At 41.5% G+C, this 18,752-nt stretch overlaps 1 protein-coding gene across 1 annotated transcript in view; it reads right to left on the bottom strand.

The window, feature by feature from the left end:
• PSD3 (pleckstrin and Sec7 domain containing 3) overlaps positions 1–18,752 on the bottom strand; it is a 418,120-nt gene that overhangs the window by 14,183 nt on the left and 385,185 nt on the right. Inside the window, exons 13-15 of the mRNA XM_014536830.1 lie at positions 16,103–16,260; positions 12,994–13,138; positions 667–810 (exon numbers count right to left, since the gene is read on the bottom strand). Coding sequence (XP_014392316.1) covers positions 667–810; positions 12,994–13,138; positions 16,103–16,260 — 447 coding nt within the window. The remainder of the gene's footprint in view (positions 1–666; positions 811–12,993; positions 13,139–16,102; positions 16,261–18,752) is intronic.

Here is an 18,752-nt window from a genome sequence, read left to right as displayed (position 1 = left end):
AAAAAAAAAGCAAACAAAACAGAAACAAACTCATAGATACGAAGAACAGACTGATGGTTGCCAGATGGGAGCGAGTCTAGGCAGAAAAGGCGAAGGGATTAAGGAATAGCAATATACTGCCTTCAACTTGCTTTTAAATGTCCCACCACTCCAGAGTTTATGGATCCTCCCAATCTTTTTAATAACCACACTTGCTCTAGCACATGGATGTGCAGGGATGTGCCACGTCGCCAGTCTCTGCCTGAAGTCACTGAGTGGGGGAGGAAGAGCATCGGTGTTGCCTGACGGCAGGAGAAAGCTGACGCTTCATGCCACCTGTATCTGTTTCCCTATTGTGCTTTCTTTTGACTCAACTCTCTTGAAAGACACAGGAACATAGAAAGCAGCCGCCCACCCCAGCATGCCCATCTACTGCTGCGGTCTCTCCTCACAGCAGGCCCTTCCAACCAGACACATAAACTGACAGTTATCTTTGATGTTTGTTTGATGCTTAAATAGAATCATAAACACCAGGAGCCACTGAGACCTAGACCAGGCCTGAGCTCCCAAGTTAGAGCAGGACGAGGCACACGTCCCAGTTACAGTAACTGTAAAAAATAATTGCCTCGTGGAGGAATCATGAAAGAACTCAGGTATAGGCTTTTATTACACTCGGGTCCAACACACCTCAAACTCCAGGTAGTGATCTTTCAGCTTGTACTCATCTATCTCCTTGGCCTTCACCTTCTTGTCCGGGGGGTACGAGCGGTGCTCGGCCAGTTCGGTGGTAATCTGCTTCAGCTTGCTCTCGTGCGACTTCAGCTGTTCCTCCTGCAGGAAATAGGAAGCCATTTAATGTCCGAAAATAAATCAATAAAGAAATCCCTTCTGATGAATGACTTTAATTCACTGAAACAGTCCCGTGAGCCTCGGCTGCCGCATCTTACCAGCTCTCTCAAGCCAGTGGCCGGTTCCCAAGTACCTTTGGCAAAAGGACAACTGAGGCCAGCCTCCCTCCCCAGGCCCCGTCACAAACAAAATGCTTTCAGAGCCTTTATCAGGTGTAACTGTCACGGAGCTGAGACACTGCCTCCTGCGATACTCCAACACGCAAGGCACCGCCAAGCAGGTAGGCGCCTGTCTCGAGTGCCACACAGTGTGGCTTCTCCACTGCAGGGCCACTCAGCAATGCTACTGGTTTCTCCGCCTGCCACAGTGACCAAGGAACCTCTCCGAAAGAAGCAAAGCCACCACGAAATAACTGTCTGAAAGCTATCAGATAGTATTCTAAAAAAGGTAGCAATCTATGCTTTTTCTCTCCAAAGTAGTACATGTTCCGATGTCAAAGATTTTCCATTCTAGGGGGACCATTTATATCACCTTAGCAATAAGCTACCTAACAAGAGACACTATCAAACCCTCTAGCAGCATTTAAAAAAATAAAACTAAGAGATGGGAATTCTCTTGCATTCCTATAATTACACGACTGCTTTGTTTGCTATTCCACTTCCACATGTAATGATCCAAATTCTTGTTGAGTATAAATTTCACATGTACAGTAAGAAATGGATGAGAGCAAATGAAAGGGAGCTGATTAAACATAATTTCAAAATATAAACATTTTATTCTAGATGAGTGGAATAACTAAAAAGAATACCAAAAAGGAATAATTATTGACACTAATTAAGATTATATGGCATCACTGTAAATTTAAAAAGATATTAAGAAGTTATAAGAGTCACATATAATGTCTTCAGGATTTGTTATCATGCATGTCCTAAAAGCCAAACAAGGGGGAAAAAATCCAAGTTAAAAGCCATCAAAATAGAAGAGAACAATGGAACATTTTAAAAAGCAGAGAATGCTCCACCGGTGTGGTTGACTGTCGACCTATGAACCAGGAGGTCACGGTTTGATTCCTGGTCAGGGCACATATGGGGTTTCAGGCTCAATCCCCAGTGGAGGGCATGCAGGAGGCAGCCAATCAATGATTCTCTCTCATCATTGATGTTTCTATTTCTCTCTCCTCTCCCTTCCTCTCTGAAATAAAAATATATTAAAACATAAAAAATAAAAAGCAGAGAACATGATTACAAAATGAACAACAGAGGTGGCAGGAATAAGCAGAGTGATTCAAAGATGATAAGACTTATTTTTAAATACCAACTAACCCAAAGAAGTCCCAGAAAGAATGGGGGGTGGGGAGGGGATGACCTATTTTGAGATATTAGAAAGGGGTCTCCATCTCCAACCCTGTCATTTGTACAATAATAATACTGAATGCAAATGAAAAATGTTTCAGGTAGCTTTTATTTACAACTTCTCATTCATCTTTCTCTCTCTTTCTCCAAGGAGACTATAGACTATGTAACGGACTGAATGTTTGTGTTCCTCCAAAATTCACAAGTTGAAGCCCAGTGTGGCTATATCTGCAGATGGGGCTTCTGAGGAACTAATTAAGGTTAAGTGAGGTCATAAGAGCAGGGCCCTGATGCAATAGAATGAGACACCACCAACAGCACACTCTCTGCCCAGGCACCAAAGAAAGGCTATGTGAGGACACAGAACAAAGGGGCGACTGGAACCCACAGGGAGCTCCCTCACCACAGCCCTGTTGGCACCTTGATCGGGGACTTCCAGTCCCCAGGACTGTGACAAAGAAAAACAAATTCTGTCATTTAAGCCGCCCAGTCTGTGGTATTTTGTTCTGGCAGCCAGAGATGACTAAGAAGAATGTATTAATAGCTATCTTATTTCCAAGTAATTTTCCTTTGTATATTTACTGTGACATATAAATTATTTAACAGAATTATTGGCAAAAGATAATTGGTGACTAGACCATTTTGAAAAATAAAAAAATGAGTTATTTTTTAATAAAATGTCTCAGGTATAAAAAAGTCATATTGAATGACATATGACGAACACTCATGTATCTAACACCCAGTTTAACAAATAAAATATAAAAATAATTGAAACTTCCTGTATTTATCTGCTCACCTTATTCCTTTTCTATGTTATTCCTCTACCATAAAAATAGAGAATTTGTTCTTTAGGTTTTTATATGTAATAAGTTTCCTTTTGTAACTTGTTTTTTCATTGGCATGTTTTTGAAATTTGTTCACATAGAAGCTTTACTTCCCTCCTTTTATCCACCGTGTAGTATTCCACTGCAGGACAAACTACAATTTCACTGAAGGATATTGAAATAAAAATATAGTTTCTTTCTTTTTTTTTAAATATATTTTTATTGATTTTTTACAGAGAAGAAGGGAGAGGGATAGAGAGTTAGAAACATCGATGAGAGAGAAACATTGATCAGCTGCCTCCTGCACACCCCCCACTGGGGATGTGCCCGCAACCAAGGTACATGCCCTTGACGGGAATCGAACCCGGGACCCTTTAGTCCGCAGGCCGATGCTCTATCCACTGAGCCAAACCGGTCAGGGTGTTTTCCAGTTTCTTGAGGCTATTATAAGTGATAGTGCATTAAACATGTTGCCTAATAAATACAAGCAAGGGTTTTCCTATTATATAATCACCAAGAGGTGGCATTTCTGGGTTTCAGAATATGCACACCTTTAAGATGACCCTAACCTGTGTTCCAAGTGTCCCCACAGTTTCCATTTCCACAGGAAGTTTGAAAGTCCCACTGCTCTACGTTCTTGCCAACATTTTATATCACACCTGCACAATTTTTGCTGATTTCCTGAGTATGAAATGATTAGCCATTATAGCCTGAATCTGCATTTCTCTGATCATGGGGAGGAAGCACATGGTTTCACGTTTCCTCTTCTGTGGACTGGCTGCTGAAATATTGGACCGATTTTTCTATTGGGTCTAGATTTGTAAAGCATAATGATTTATCGTTTAACAAAATGAATTATTTCCTTTTTTGGTTAATAAAATGATTAGAATCCAAATACTAGCTTTCTTTTCAAATAAGATTTTACGTAACTTGTTAAAAGAATTTACAAAATTCTCTGTAGTTTTGGACTTTGCCTCTGTGTAAATATTCTTTTATTTAATAAAACCTTTATTGTTGAAAGTATTACATATGTCTCCCTTTTCCCCCCATTGATCCCTCCTCCTAGCACCCCCTTCCCTATCCTCCCCCAGGCCTTCACCACCCTATTGTCTATGTCCATGGGTTATGCATATATGCATACAAGTTCTTTGGTTGATCTCTTTGAAATATTCTTTTAGATGTTTGCATCTTCCAAAAGCTTTAGAACTAGGTTTCTCCATCTTTCATAAATCCCAATTTCTACGAATTTTAATGAGGAAAACATACCAGAACAACACTATGCAAAGCATATTATATTCGTCATTTTCCTACCCAAACCACAGTTTAGTAGGATTTATTCATCGTTATTAAGCTACGATTTATAAACCTGACTATTTCTATAGCAGTATAAAGGGCTAGCCATTTGGGCTATGTTTTTTTTATGAAGAAACTAGTTGAAGGAATGTTGAAATTCAATCTGCAATGCTTAACTCCTACTGTACTTTACTGCCTTCATGTGCAAGAATTAAGGAAATAATTTCAAAATAAAAGCATTTTAAAACTGCATTTCTTAATCTGTCCATTTTGACCAGTGAAATAACAATACCACGTCTCTCTTATGGGCATAGGTAAGCAGACGATGCCAATGATTCCAATGCTCTAACCCGCGGTAAAGGAGGTACACAGACTGATGGAAATGGAGGAGAAAGGCAGCGGCCACTCTAACCCGCGGTAAAGGAGGTACACAGACTGATGGAGGAAATGGAGGAGAAGGGCAGCGGCCGTGGAGGCGTGCTGCATTCTCAGACTGGGGACAATGAAATTTTAATAGACACGATGGAGAAAGACAAAGTAGGAGCCCTGCTGTTTCTCTCCCTTTTGTCTCTGCCCTGATGATTAAGTGGGGGAGCAAATATGCTGCTCTTAGAGACAATACTAACAAAAGGGACTTCAGGGAAGGCACAGAAATACATCAGACCAAGTTAAAGAGAGGGCACAGAGAAAGGAAGTGGCATGCATTCATGGGAACTGTTTGAAGTTAGGAGGTGATCACTTAAGGAGTGGCATTAAATAACAGATGCAAGAGAAATTACCGTGGTTATATGTCAGTAGGTGTAATTGATAAAACCTTTGATAACATATACAATGAAATTTTATCTAAAAGGCAAGTTTTAGATGACATCACCTAAGATTTAATTTTTTCTTACTTATATAGTACTTTGAGGAAAATTTCTTTTGTTTGTTTTAAAATACTGAACTCTAATTCATCTCTGTGACGAAAGTATTTCTAACACATGAGGGGATGGGGCCAGGCAAGTGGATGTTCAAGATCTCGAAGCGAATCAAGAGCTGATTCTGGTGCACAACCCAGGGGTCCAGCCACCACTAGAAGGCTCAGAAATTAGCTCTTTATCCTTCTATACAAAACCTAAGACCTATTACCCCTCATGGAGAAGAGGATGAAAGAAAAGCTGTGGAAAATAAAAGGTAATGACAATACAGAAATGCATGTGTATAAGAGGAAGAGGAACAGCAGGGACTAGAGAGAGAGGGCAGAAAGAGCCAGGGGAGGAGAAGAGTCATCCATCACAACACTCACTGAACACCTACTATGCGCAGGCATGGTGCTGGGTTCTGGAAAAGCCATGCTTCCTGCCATCCATCTCCCCTCTCCCCCAATTGTGGAACACAGAACTCTCGGAATTCTAAGGTGAAAGGACCTGCCATCGCCCCTTCTAATCTCTTCCTCTGAGAGGCAATGGGATCCAGAGAGTCCTTGCTCAAGGCACAGAGGTGAGGACAGTGGGCAGCCACCCCTTCTCCCAACTCCTACTCATAAACTCGCCTCGGAGCAACCTTCTTAAATCCGAAGGGCTGCTGCAAACAAGCTTGGAAACAGTCCATTTCTTAATGTATCGATGCCAACCCCAACTTTCAAAACTGTGTAAGCTCCCTGGGTCCCAATGTGCCCTCTCCCCCACGGTCCTCACACATGCGGGCTGTACGAAGGTCCTTTCTCCGAATCCCACTCAAGACCAGTGTTCCCCCAGACCTCACACTCCTCCTCCCCTGCATCACTACAGCACTTCATGCCCATTCCACAGGCGCACTGCACACTAGTCCCTGATTTATGTGTGAATCTTCTCTCCTTCAGTGATTACAGCTCTTTAAACAGAAAAAGGTTACTTTTCTCAAATCCTCCAGTGTCTAGTACACTGCTGGGCAGGGACAGAATATGCAGCACCATCTTTGGCTTACAGATATTACCTGCCTAACATGAACACATACCTCACTAGCTGAGAGTGAAGACCCCTGCCTTAGCTACTTTGATAAGGCCCGCGTACCTAATATGGTAACCAGTGTATTGGCCCTCAGTCAATAGTGGCTGAATAAATGGAGCATTTTTAAAAAGGGAAGGTAAAGGCAGGAGGGCTCACACTGTTGCCTTGGCTGTTTTAAAGCAGGCGGATGACTCAGAGGTAATGACATTCCTATGAGTCTGCAGTGGTTGTCAACCTTGGCTGCACATTAGAATCACCTGGGAATCTTTTTAAAATCCTGATTTCTGGGCCTCATCCTCCGGAAATTCTGTTTCTATGTTACTAATGATGTGGCCCCACCCGGCCTCATCCCATAACAAAGAAACAGAATTTTCGGAGGATGAGGCCCAGAAATCAGGATTTTAAAAAGATTCCCAGGTGATTTTAATGTGCAGCCAAGGTTGAGAACCACTGTGCTAGGCAGTTTACCAGCCAAATTGCTAAGCACTGCAGCCCCTTAAACCCCAGCTGTATGGAATTTAGAATAAAGAACATCTGCCTTTGAGTCAGTTTGAAGGGGGCTACTGTCGAAAGTACCAGCAGAAAGATTTTGTTTCATCATTTCATGTTTAAAACAGTTTTAAAGACCTTAAGCCAGGGGTGGAGAACCTTTTTTTTGCCAACGGCATTTATATAGTTATAGCATCACTCACGGGCCATACAAAATTATCAACTTAAAAATTAGCCTGCTATATTTGGTTAAACATTTAATTAACTCACCCCTAAGGCCTTGGCAGGGCCAGACCAAATGATTTCCAGGGCCTTATACTGCCCTCAGGCCCGACGTTCCCCACCCCTGCAGTTGACAGTGTTTAGTGAGCTTCAGCATAATTTCAATATGATTTAATTAATTGTTTTATTGAATATTTAATATACATTAGATACAGACCTCTGAGAAATGAATATAAAATTTATTTTGGAGAAGTGAAGTCATGACCTAAGGCCATGACAGAGTTTGGGCTGCATCTTGTTGGCAAAGTGAGCCAGTTAAGGGTAAGTGACATAATACGAAACTTATTTTAGCCAGAACCGAGGAGGATGGATTGGAGAGAAGAAAGATTAGAGTCAGAGAGAACGCAAGTGGTTACAGGAACAGCTGCCAGAGTTTTCCAGAGTGGGCGTGTGCATCCCAGGCAAGACGATCCTGGGGGGAGAATTTTAAAACTCAGCGTTGAGACATAATTCAGTACCACACAGTTTACTCGTTTAAAGTGCATCAGTCACTGCTTTTAGCATCTTTGCAGGGTTGTGCAAATATCACCTCAAGTTAATTTTATGGCATTTTATTTTCCCTAAAAGAGACTCTTTTTGAATGGAATCTCAGTGTGTCTTTTGCAACCAGCTTCTTTCACTTGGCATAATGTTTTCACGGTCCATCCATATTGTAGGGCAGATCCCATTTTATTCATCCATTTATCAGCGGATGGCCATCCCCACCTTTGGCTGTTATGAATAATGCTGCCAGGAACATTTGTGTAAAAGTTTTGTGTGGGTGTATGTTTTCATTCTCTTGATATCTAAGTGGGAGTGAAATTGCTGGGTCACATGTTAACTCTATGTTTAATCATTTGATGAACCACCAAACTGGTTTCCAAAGTAGCTGCTTCATTTTACATTCCAACCAGCAATGTATGAGAGTTCAAATTTCTCCATATTCACACCAACGCATTATTTTCCTTTTATAAATAAAAAGATTTAAAAAAGTCATAGCTACCCTAATAAGTGCAAGTGGTAGCTCATGGTTTTGACTTCCACTCTATTTCATTAATGACTAATGATGTTCAGCATTTTTTCATGCTGTATTGATAGTAGGACATGCAATACATTTTATATAAATTGTACATATACTGTGGAATATCTGTCCACTTAAATACTTAGTACTGATAAGGTGAATGATTTAAAAAGTCAGAAGACCACTGATCTAGGTAAAAGATGACAAAAGTCTGAATTAAGGGAAGTGGGTAGGATATGAAAGATCTGTGACTGAGAGTATGGGATTGAATGGTGTGGGAAGAGGGTGTTCTGACCAGTGAGGGACACAGCTACCAGAATGATTTCCTCTACTGAAATCCCACCCGTCTGCCTGTGGAAGGAGGACCTCAAGAGGCTGTGACCTCTGCTGACCTTGGAGCTGGACCCAGGCAACCAGAGGCTCCTCACCCCCTCCTCTGTCCCTGGAATGTGCTTTCCCCTGGCCTTCCACACACTAGAAACCGCCAGGACACAGCCTTGAGAGAGTAGGTGTTGCTGAGACCGTCTGGATGGCACGGGTGATGGAGCCCAGTGAAGGCCTCTGTAGGAACTTTTAAGATTCTGGTGGGTGGGTGCAAAGACCTACTTATATCAACCCTGTGCACATTCAAGTCTGAAAATGACTACTCGGGCCTGAATAGGTCCTGCAGAGGGCTGATCGAGAAACCCTGTTTGGAGTGTTACACCAGCAGGAGACTTAAACTTCCCAACACGCACCCACCCCCCCTCACCTCCCCGAAGTGCTCTGGCAGTGCTGCCACGGAAAACAGTGGAAGAAGGTGACCCTCCCACACAGCACGGCTGTTCTGAAGAACCACCCTGCACTGATAATTACCAACTTTAATAATGAAGGCTAACATGTTTTGGATAGAAGACAAGAATAAATTAAAGAAAAGCTTGCAGATGACAGGGTGATGAACAATGTACCTGTAAAAGCACCAAACAACCTTTTAATTGAATGTTTAGTTTTTTCCTCAGACTGTTTACTTTTTTTCCAGCAGGGCACTCACAATGTTGTGTGTGTGTTTTGTACATTGAAATTATCCCGGTGGTTCTGGCATTTAGCGAGTCATAGCCGGGCTGGGGGCGTATGGAGAAAGGGAAGATGGCTGGGCTGAAGCCGTGGCTCTCTATGGATGTTGACCCCCCAGGACATACGGCAATGTCTGAAGATATTTTTGGATATCACAGCTGGAGGGAGATACTGGCACCAGTGGGTAGAGGCTGGGATATTGCTAAACATCCCACAATTCATCCTACAACAAAGAACCCTCCCGGCCAAACTGTCAGCAGTGCCGAGGCTGCGAATGCCTGGGCTGCGGATGAGGACCCGTCTGCGAGGCTCTGAAAAACTAACTCCTGGGCATCCAGACACATCCTGGGACGCATCGAAGGTGCACAACGACTCCAGCAAAGGCCACTGCAGTGGAGGGAGCCCCAAACGCCCGCACCAGGCTGTGTGTGACCCGCCTCTTCTTCCCTCCTTCTAACCTGTCCTGTATTACATGGGTGGCTTTACACATTTGTTTCTAAATTGCCCTTTTGCTCTCAAAGGTAAACATCGTTTTCATTTAGTAAATAAACACGATGACATGGGTAAAAAAAATAAAACAACAGAGCTAATGATAGAACCTTAAAACCATTCTAGAATGATCTCCGTGTTCTCCAGAGGGAAAAGTGAGGCCACAAAGGTTTGGTGATTTATGTGTAGGGAAGGAAATCGTCTTATTTTACAAAGTAATTACATTCTTGAAAGGGCTTGGTTATCTTGTCTTACGTAACACCAGAGGATGCTGCTTTTTGATTATAGCCTTCTTATTTAAAATCTCGAATTCATCATTTTGGTCACAGTACATAAGATTTATTTAAATGAGAGATCCTGCCTTGATAAAGGTGCTTGCCTGCCTGGTCTCACGGTAAGAAGAGACAAGCAGATGAACACATTCATTTCCATGTACAAGTACTAAGTGACTTACTAATATATAGCCTGCACATAAACAGGACAATAGCACATTTTTCAAAGTAGAAAGTAAATAGAAATGTAGATTCTTTAGTGAGGAAAGAGCAAGGAAAAACTCTTTCGTTGCTCTATGTTTATTAATGTTCCTCCTTAACTTCAGCTCACCTTTTGCCCTGAATCTTTCATAGGAGTAATTGTGAGAAAGACCAATCTGTTGAAAAATAACCACTAGGAAATCCCTAATGAAATTAATAGAATAAAACTCAACTTCTGAAGGTATTTTTTCCCCTCTAGTGGTTCAAATGTCTTTCCTCTTCTTACCTTATGTAATGCGGTTTACTGTTTGTGTTAAGTACAATTATGCGAACATTATGCCAAATATCCAAAATAAAGTGGGGAACTGCATTTGCTTTAAGAGTCCAGACCTCATTTGGGTAGATGGAGAAATCTGCCAACATATTCTCTGGTCATCAGTAAGAGGTAATGCCTTCCTTTTATCTTAAGAGTGTTTATTATCCTTGAAAATTAAATGCCATTCTGCCGTGTAAAGTGAGCTGGCTTCGTCCTTTCTATTCTTACCAGTTTTCTGGGCAGTCTATGCACTGCATCACACTAGCAATGGCTTACATGGTGAGCAAGCATCCAATTCATGTTAGTAATAACTATGAATTTACGAAAACAAAAGAACCTTTCCTGAAACCATGTCTCCCCTCTTCTTCCTGCCAGTCTGTTTTTTTATAAACTTAGGGCGAGACTTATACACATTCTCTTCCTCCACTTCCTTACTGCCTTTCATTTCTTCTGCAAAGACCAACATGGCTTCTCCTCCCATCACTCTATCCTGCTCTCACCAATGGACCCAACAACCCCCCACCACTTCACAGGAGACATTTCTCTCCTATTTTCACTTGACTTTTCTCCCTTTTCTTGGCACAACATTCTCCCCCCCACCTTTTTTTTCCAACTAACAAAAAAATGCCAAGTGTCTGTCTGATCTGCTTCTGAGCACCAGGCACTACAACACTTGGAGTTCGAAAGAGGAAAAGGACCCAGGCAAGAAGCAACAGGAGGGAACCAGGAGACAATTGGGTCCCAAAGGCCAGGTCAGACACCACCATCCCCAGCTGCTCGAGCCCAGGTGGCAGCCCCGATTCCTGCACTTCACCGAGCCACAGGATGATCCATTCCGTACCCGGGGAGCTCTCACATGCTTCCACTTCCACCCATCTCTTCTACAACTAACTCAGTTATTTCCCCTCTGCATTACTGAGAGTGCCTTTAAAAGCAGCCTTTCTGCCCTGGCTGGGGGTTCAGTTGATTAGAGTGTCATTCCAAATCTCTCTCTAAAATAAATAAATAAATAATTTTGAATAGTAAAATTGCCCTTTCTGCTTCCAGTAATTTCCTTCTCTAATAAATCCTTCCTATTGTAACAAGAATGATTTTCAAAGCACACATTTAATCACATTACTTTGCTGCTTTCACACTGTGATCCCGAGGATGCCGGGGAACTAGTGAAGCGCCCGAATCCCTCACATGACCCACAAGACCTTCCATCACCGGGCCTTGCCTCCCTCTAGGAACGTTTCCAGCCTTTTCTCAACACTCTGTGCTCAAATCACACGTGATGACTTATGTGTGGTTCCCGCACCCCAGGGCTTTCTCCTCTGGGCCTTTCAGTCCTCTGCTGGATCAGTCTCTCTTCCCCCCACACCTAACTGCTGCTCATCCTTCAAGCTTCATAATAGACATCAAGGTCCTCCTTCACCGCCAAGGCCAGGAGAGATGTCCCTTCCTTGTACCCCACAGCACTCTGGACTTATCCTTGCTGAACCTCCCATCCAGCTGTGTTGCAATGACTTGCTCCTTTGTATTTGCCAATCCAATCTCAGCATCTGGGCTTCATTTGCCTTTCTATTTCCAGAGCCTAAAATAGTCTCTGAAGTACAACAGGCACATAATACATTTTTATCTAACAAGTGTATCATTGATAATTATGATATCAAATGTGTGGAGGAGCCTGTTAATATCAAGACCTGGCTGATTAGAGCCAGACGGATCCATTTCTATAGGTGCACCAATAAGAAGTTCACAGTAGACATCTAAGCCACTTCCCAAATCCCTGACTAGGCAATGACAATACGGTGCTGCCAGGTTTAAAGCTGGAAAACCCGGAGTGCATGCTATGTCCTTGGCACAGAGTGTTAAGTAGGAGAGGGACATGACATGATGTGGTCTTTAGAGACAGCAGACTGACAAGGAGAGCAGCCACGTGAGGACGTCTGGAAGGTGGTCCAGTGGTGCACTTAGCTCTGCCCGAGGGGAGGGAAGGCTCCGCCCCCTCAGCTGTGAGCAGTATCCCCGGGAATATTTTTATAGACTTAGCATCAAATACAGCTTGGGATATGGGAAAACCCCAATTCAAAAAAACTGAGAGAATGTAAAAAAGGCTTGTTTTCAAGCCAGGATGTCTAACATTAGCTAGTTCATTAAAAAAAAAAAAATGAGCTGTTAGTACAAACAAACCGAAAAACCCAGGCCTGTCTGATTGATTGAGTAGTAAACTAATATAAGTTTTAGAAACTAATTCAAAGTACTCACCTTGACTCAGTTGTGTCAGCTTCCTCTATGACAGTGATTCTCAACCTTCTGGCCCTTTAAATACAGTTCCTCATGTTGTGACCCAACCATAAAATTATTTTCGTTGCTACTTCATAACTGTAATGTTGCTACTGTTATGAATTGTAATGTAAATATCTGATATGCAGGATAGTCTTAGGCGACCCCTGTGAAAGGGTCATTCGACCGCCAAAGGGGTCGCGACCCACAGGTTGAGAATCGCTGCTCTATGAAGTGTAAAACCCAGTATCCTGTATTTTGACCCATTCCAGGGCAAGGTCTCACCCCCGCCCCCCAAATGTGGAGCAATATTCAAATACAAATATTTCCAAGGTCAAAGCACTATCGAAGTGACTTGCCTGAGACAGCTTTGTTGTAGTGGCAGGCAGAAGTGGGCGGCTAAACTTCTTCTGAGACCCAATGGCTGCTGGAAACGGCGGTGCGGAAAACACAGCTGCGACGCAGTTAATTTTGTTTATCCACCCTTGCATTTCATCCGGGCTCCTAGGAGAAACAGACATGCTTACGTCAGGGCATTTCTCTATCGAAGGGCATCACACCTTGCCCATTTCTCATCGCTGATTTAAATGGCACATAAAATCATTTCTTCTTCTTGGTACAACTAAGCCCTGACAAAACTTCATTGGAGCTGAACATTTCAACAGCAATCACCATGGTAACGAAGGGCCCTGGGACCAAAGATCATTGTATGTAAAGCTGTGATTACCCCTTAAGGATACAGAGGGGAAAAAGCAGTATCACTTGATAATAAATATTGGTTAACCTGCTTTCTGTTTGATACTTAGGCTAGGTTAAAAAAAATTAAATTAATTAAAACTAACTCATCTCTTGCAATCACCTATTTGACTTTAAAATCCAACTGAGGGATACACTGATAGAGGGGATGTGAAGGGCTCCACCCATGTTGGAGGCAGTTTTGACAGTTTCTTAAAAAGGTATCTACAGCCCTAGGCTGTTTGATTAGTGGTTAGAGTGTTGGCCAGGGGACTGAAGGGTCTTGGGTTCGATTCCGGACAAGGGCACAAACCTTGGTTGCAGGCTCGATCCCTGGCCCCAGTCAGGGTGTGTGCAAGAGGCAACCAATCAACGTGTCTCTCTCACATCGATGTTTCTCTCTCCCTCTCCCTTCCACTCTCTCTAAAAATAAATGGAAATAATATTTTTGGGTGAGGATTAACAACAACAAAAGGTATCTACAAGTCACCATATAACCCAGCAATTTGACTCCCAGCTACATACCCAAGAGAAATAAACACACAGAGGCACAAAAAGGTTTATCTGTGAACGTTCACAGCAGCAACCTTTACAAGAGTCATAAAAAAAACCCAACTCAAATGTCCATCAATTAGTAAATAAATCAACAAAATGTGGTATATATCCATGCAGTAGACCACTACTCAGCAATAAAGGAGTACTGTATGATCCCACTAATAGGAAACGTCCAGAAAAGGCGATATTAGAGAGACAGGAAGGTGTCTGGGGTGGGGGGTGAAAATGGGGAGTGACTGGAAACTGGGCACCGGGGATCTATTTGGGGTGATGGAGGTGTTCCAAAACGGAACTGTGGTGATGGCTGCACAAATCTGTAAATTTGCTAAAAATCACTGAATTGTACAAATTAATTGTGAAATTAAATGGTATATATAACACATATATATGATGTTAAAAAAAACCTACACAAGGATGGGGACATCATCTGATGTTATTATCATTTGTTAACTTACATGTCACCTATGCGCAGAGTCTAGAACTGACAGCAGTTAATAAATATCTGGGAACTCATAAATGAGTGGTAGGAATGATTGTGGAGCAGGATAGATTATACACCATGTATATAATCAATAAACAGAAGGTGGCCAAAATGTCAGCCAAGCTAAAATCATTTCCTGTACCGATGACTCGGAGAGAAACCCCACTAACCTGAGACCACACGAGTATCATCTCCTCATTGCACTGTGCCCTCTAATCTGATTTTGCTGGCTCTTTATTTCAATTGACTAATTTTGGCATCAGTTCTACATGAAGTAATTGGGATCTCCTTAGTTATTATATCTGGTACTTTAGATTGAAAATAATGTTGGGGAATAGAATAATTTGAAGGACTTTTATTACTAATAGCTGTAATTGTACATGTAGCTATGGTTCCCTTTGTGGTGTTAAAACTATCTTCCTCCCACACTACAAAAGTCCTGTGTCACTTGGATTTCCTTGCAACTTCCTCTTCACCGGATGTCAGCAATTGTATACCCTTGCAGGTTTGACATCCACAAATTACTTGAGCACCTGTTCTTGTTCCTATTTTTTTTTTTGATCTTACATTGTTTTGATCAACAAGTATGCAGACTATGCAGACACTCATGCTCACTATTTTTTTCTTAAAATATATTTTTTATTTCAGAGAGGAAGAGAGAGAGAGAGAGAGAGAAACATAAATGATGAGAGAGAATCACTGATCCGCTCCTCCTGTGCCCTATTGGGGGTCGAGCCTGCCACCAGGGCATGTGCTCTGACCAGGAATCGAATCATGACCTCCTGGTTCATAGGTCAATGCTCAACCACTGAGCAACACCAGCTGGGCTCATGCTCACTATCTTGATGTCAAATTTGAACCTGGGTGCCAAATTCGGTGCCTCGGCAGGGCTGTGCTGAGTGGTTCTGCAGTCACGTTCAGGCTGACAATTAACACTGCCTGCCATGAACACATGCCATGCGAGCTCCTGTTACAATTCCTGTTCTAGGGGCTCAGCTCTGAAAATCCAGTTTCTCACCCCACACCCAGAATTCTCCATGTGGGATGCTCCACTTCTAACCCAAAGGCTGGCACGGGTCCCTCATTAAACTGGCAATCCATCCTACTTCCTTGCCCACAGTATGATTTCATCTTCTCCTCCTAGTTTAATCACAGAGTTGAGCTCAGGAGGAGAGAAAAGAGAGGATGAATGGAAATCTACACTTATCATTGAACAGTTTCTATGTGCCAGACACTGTGTGAGGTACTTTGTACATTTGATCTCATTCAATTCTCCTAAGAACTCTACGAGATACACATTGTCATCTACACTAGTGACAAGCTGAGGTTCCAAGAGGTGAAATTACATGTGAGGACAAAGGGCTAGGAAATGGTGATTGGCAGCCAGGCCTACTTTACTCACTGTGTGACAGGCCTTGTGCACTAAAACCCTCGTGTTTTATTCATGAGGATACGAAGTTCCAGAGATGGCAAGTGGGCGACTAAATGTCACAGGGCTACCGTGTAGCAAACAAAACACTTGAGCCCAGGGTTTCTATTTCTTATTCTAGTTTTCTTAGGTGGCTATCTCTCTAATGTAAACAATGGCTTTGACTCCAACTCAAAAAATTCCCCCTGCGGATCCTGATTCTCTTCTCGGTATAAAGTGGTGCTATGCAAACTCAGAAACAAGAGGAAACCAAACCAACAAAACATACTGAGCCTGAAAGAGCAAGACCCTCCAGTCCGCAGTCTTCAGTTTAAACACATTGGGCTTCTTCTCGTAGTCCGTGGCCTTGGACGCCAGAGCGTGGTGCACACTCACTGCGTTTTTCAAATCATCTTCTGACAGAGACTTTTCCGGCTTATACTCATCCTGCAGGCAGATACAGAAGAAACAAAGAGGAGAGCATGCTCAGGTCCCACCTCTTTATAAAACGTGCAAATACAAGGAAAGGATCTGAAACGTTCATGACGGTGCGTGAAAAGAGTAAAATGAATGGTGAGTGAAGACAACTCCTTGCTACTTCATAAACATCACAAAACATCCTGTTGTTTGAAAAGTGTGCTCAGAATGGAAAATACACTTTACCTAAGGGGCACTTTGTAAAAGCTGATATGTCATAATTACGGTAAATAGCTAAAGAAGGCCGAAGATAAAATATCACAGACGTTTTGTGGTGACTTGAAGTGAAGCTAGTTACACAGTTAGGATGATGTGGTTTCAGGAATAAATGGACAAAAGCTTTCAGATACCCATCAACAGAATTACACGGATGGTGAAAACCAGGCCATTGTTTTCCTAAAGACACTATGTGGGGGTGGGGTGGGGGGTGGGGGAGAAGAGGTCAATGGGGAAAAAGGGGGGCATCTGTAATATTGCAACAATAAAAATAGATTAAAAAATAAAGTTAAAAAGGGTGAGATGAGTGAAAAAATAATAAAGACACTACGTTTTCCTGCTGCTTTCTTTTGAGGCTAATATTATCAAAAGAAAAGTGAGCAGTAAAATGAAATGATTTCTCCAGCTGTTCTCTGGAAGACAAGAGGAAAATCACTTTAATAATCAGGAGAAAGCTTAGCACTATTATCATAAATTTGAAAAATGGGTAAAATGACATAAAAAGGAAGATGTCATGTATAGATGCAGTTTTATCTTTGGGCATGATCTATAACTTAATAGAATTTATAAAGGTTTTTTGCATGGCTTCCCTCCAAACATAAATTTGAAAACGCAACCAGTAGAATAAAAATTTAAAACAAATTTGATTCTTTTATTACTATTATTATTATATCCAATAGTTTTCCTGGATGGTAGTGGTGGTGCTTGTAATTCTTATTCTATATAGTAGTTTTCCTGGGCCCATTAGAATTAGAAAAGGCCTCAAAACTAATGTAAATATAGTAAACATTACAAACTGTTACAGGAGATGTTTTCTAGTGTTTAAAGTCCTCTTTTCCCCCTTCCCATATTTTATCAGATATGATGCTAAACTTGCACTTCTGTAAAGAGCACACACACATGCATGTACACACACACACACACACACACACACACACACATGTGCACAGTTCACTTTCTAATTAGTAGTAAAAGCCTAAAGGAAGACATCAACTATTACCACAGAATAGTTTTATAAATTTTCTAAAAAATTACAATTAGACTTTCCCATACCTTCTCCCCATCCCCTCCACAAATCAAGCAATAATTCAAACGTACTATTACTGTCATTTCAAATTGAGTCAGCAATAAACAGCAGCTGTTTATCCTTAATGACAAGTATGTCAAACTCAAAGGCTAACACAGGCCAAATAAACAAGGTTTAAGTTTATGTGGGCCGGAAAAAAACAACAAAGGCTTCAATTTTCATAGAAGCATCTGTTATTTCGATAGAGACATACTGAATACAAAGGGCTGAAATAAATGAGTAATGGTTAACATAAAATAATAGAACATTTAAAAAAATTAATATTTTTTCTTGAACTTACCAGACACTGAATAACTGCACAAATTTTAATAAGCGTAATGCAAATAAACCTATTTTTCTTGTTCTCTGAAAGAGAAATATTTCCTGTTGCACACACCAAACAAGTCAGTCCAAGACTAATGACATGGCAATCAGCTGCTAAAATATTCCCTGCTAGTATTAGTGGAGAGAAATGGTGCGCCTGCGCACAAGGTGCGTAAGGGAAATGAATGCAACATGATTATAGTAATCAGTCATTAGTGAACATTGTAGTTCGTTATTAATAATTATGTATACCAGGATATTGTAAAAATTAAGTTACAAAATTTTTATTAAAACGTTTCTTACATACCATTATATTGGCTGGGCCACAAAAATATTCGTTGTGGGTCGCAAATTTGACATACTTGCTTAATGATCACTGTTAGTGACAGTGCTAAGAGACAAAGGTAGGGATTATCCAAAATACACAGTACATTTTCTCCTCTGTTCCCCTTTGGGACCACATCCAAATAAAAAGCTTCTGCACAGCAAAAGAAACCATCAGCAAAATGAAAAGGGAACTCACTGTATGGGAGAACGTATTTGCAATGATATATCTCACTGTATGGGAGAACGTATTTGCCAATGATATATCTGATAAGGGCTTAATTTCCAAAATATATAAGGAACTCATACAACTTAACAAAAGAAGACAAACCAATTAAAAAATGGGCAAAGGACCTAAATACACACTTCTCCAAAGTGGATACACAGAAGGCCAAGAAACATGAAAAAAAATGCTCAAAGTCAGTAATCATCAGAGAGATTCAAATTAAAACAATGAAATATTAACTCACACCTGTCAGAATGGCTACCATCAACAAATCAACAAATGACAAATGCTGGTGGAGAAAAGGGA

This window comes from Myotis brandtii, unplaced genomic scaffold, assembly GCF_000412655.1.
Source record: "Myotis brandtii unplaced genomic scaffold, ASM41265v1 scaffold103, whole genome shotgun sequence".
Taxonomy (NCBI): domain Eukaryota; kingdom Metazoa; phylum Chordata; class Mammalia; order Chiroptera; family Vespertilionidae; genus Myotis; species Myotis brandtii.
The sequence above is the reverse complement of the archived record's forward strand: the minus strand, read 5'-3'. Positions and strand labels throughout refer to the sequence as shown.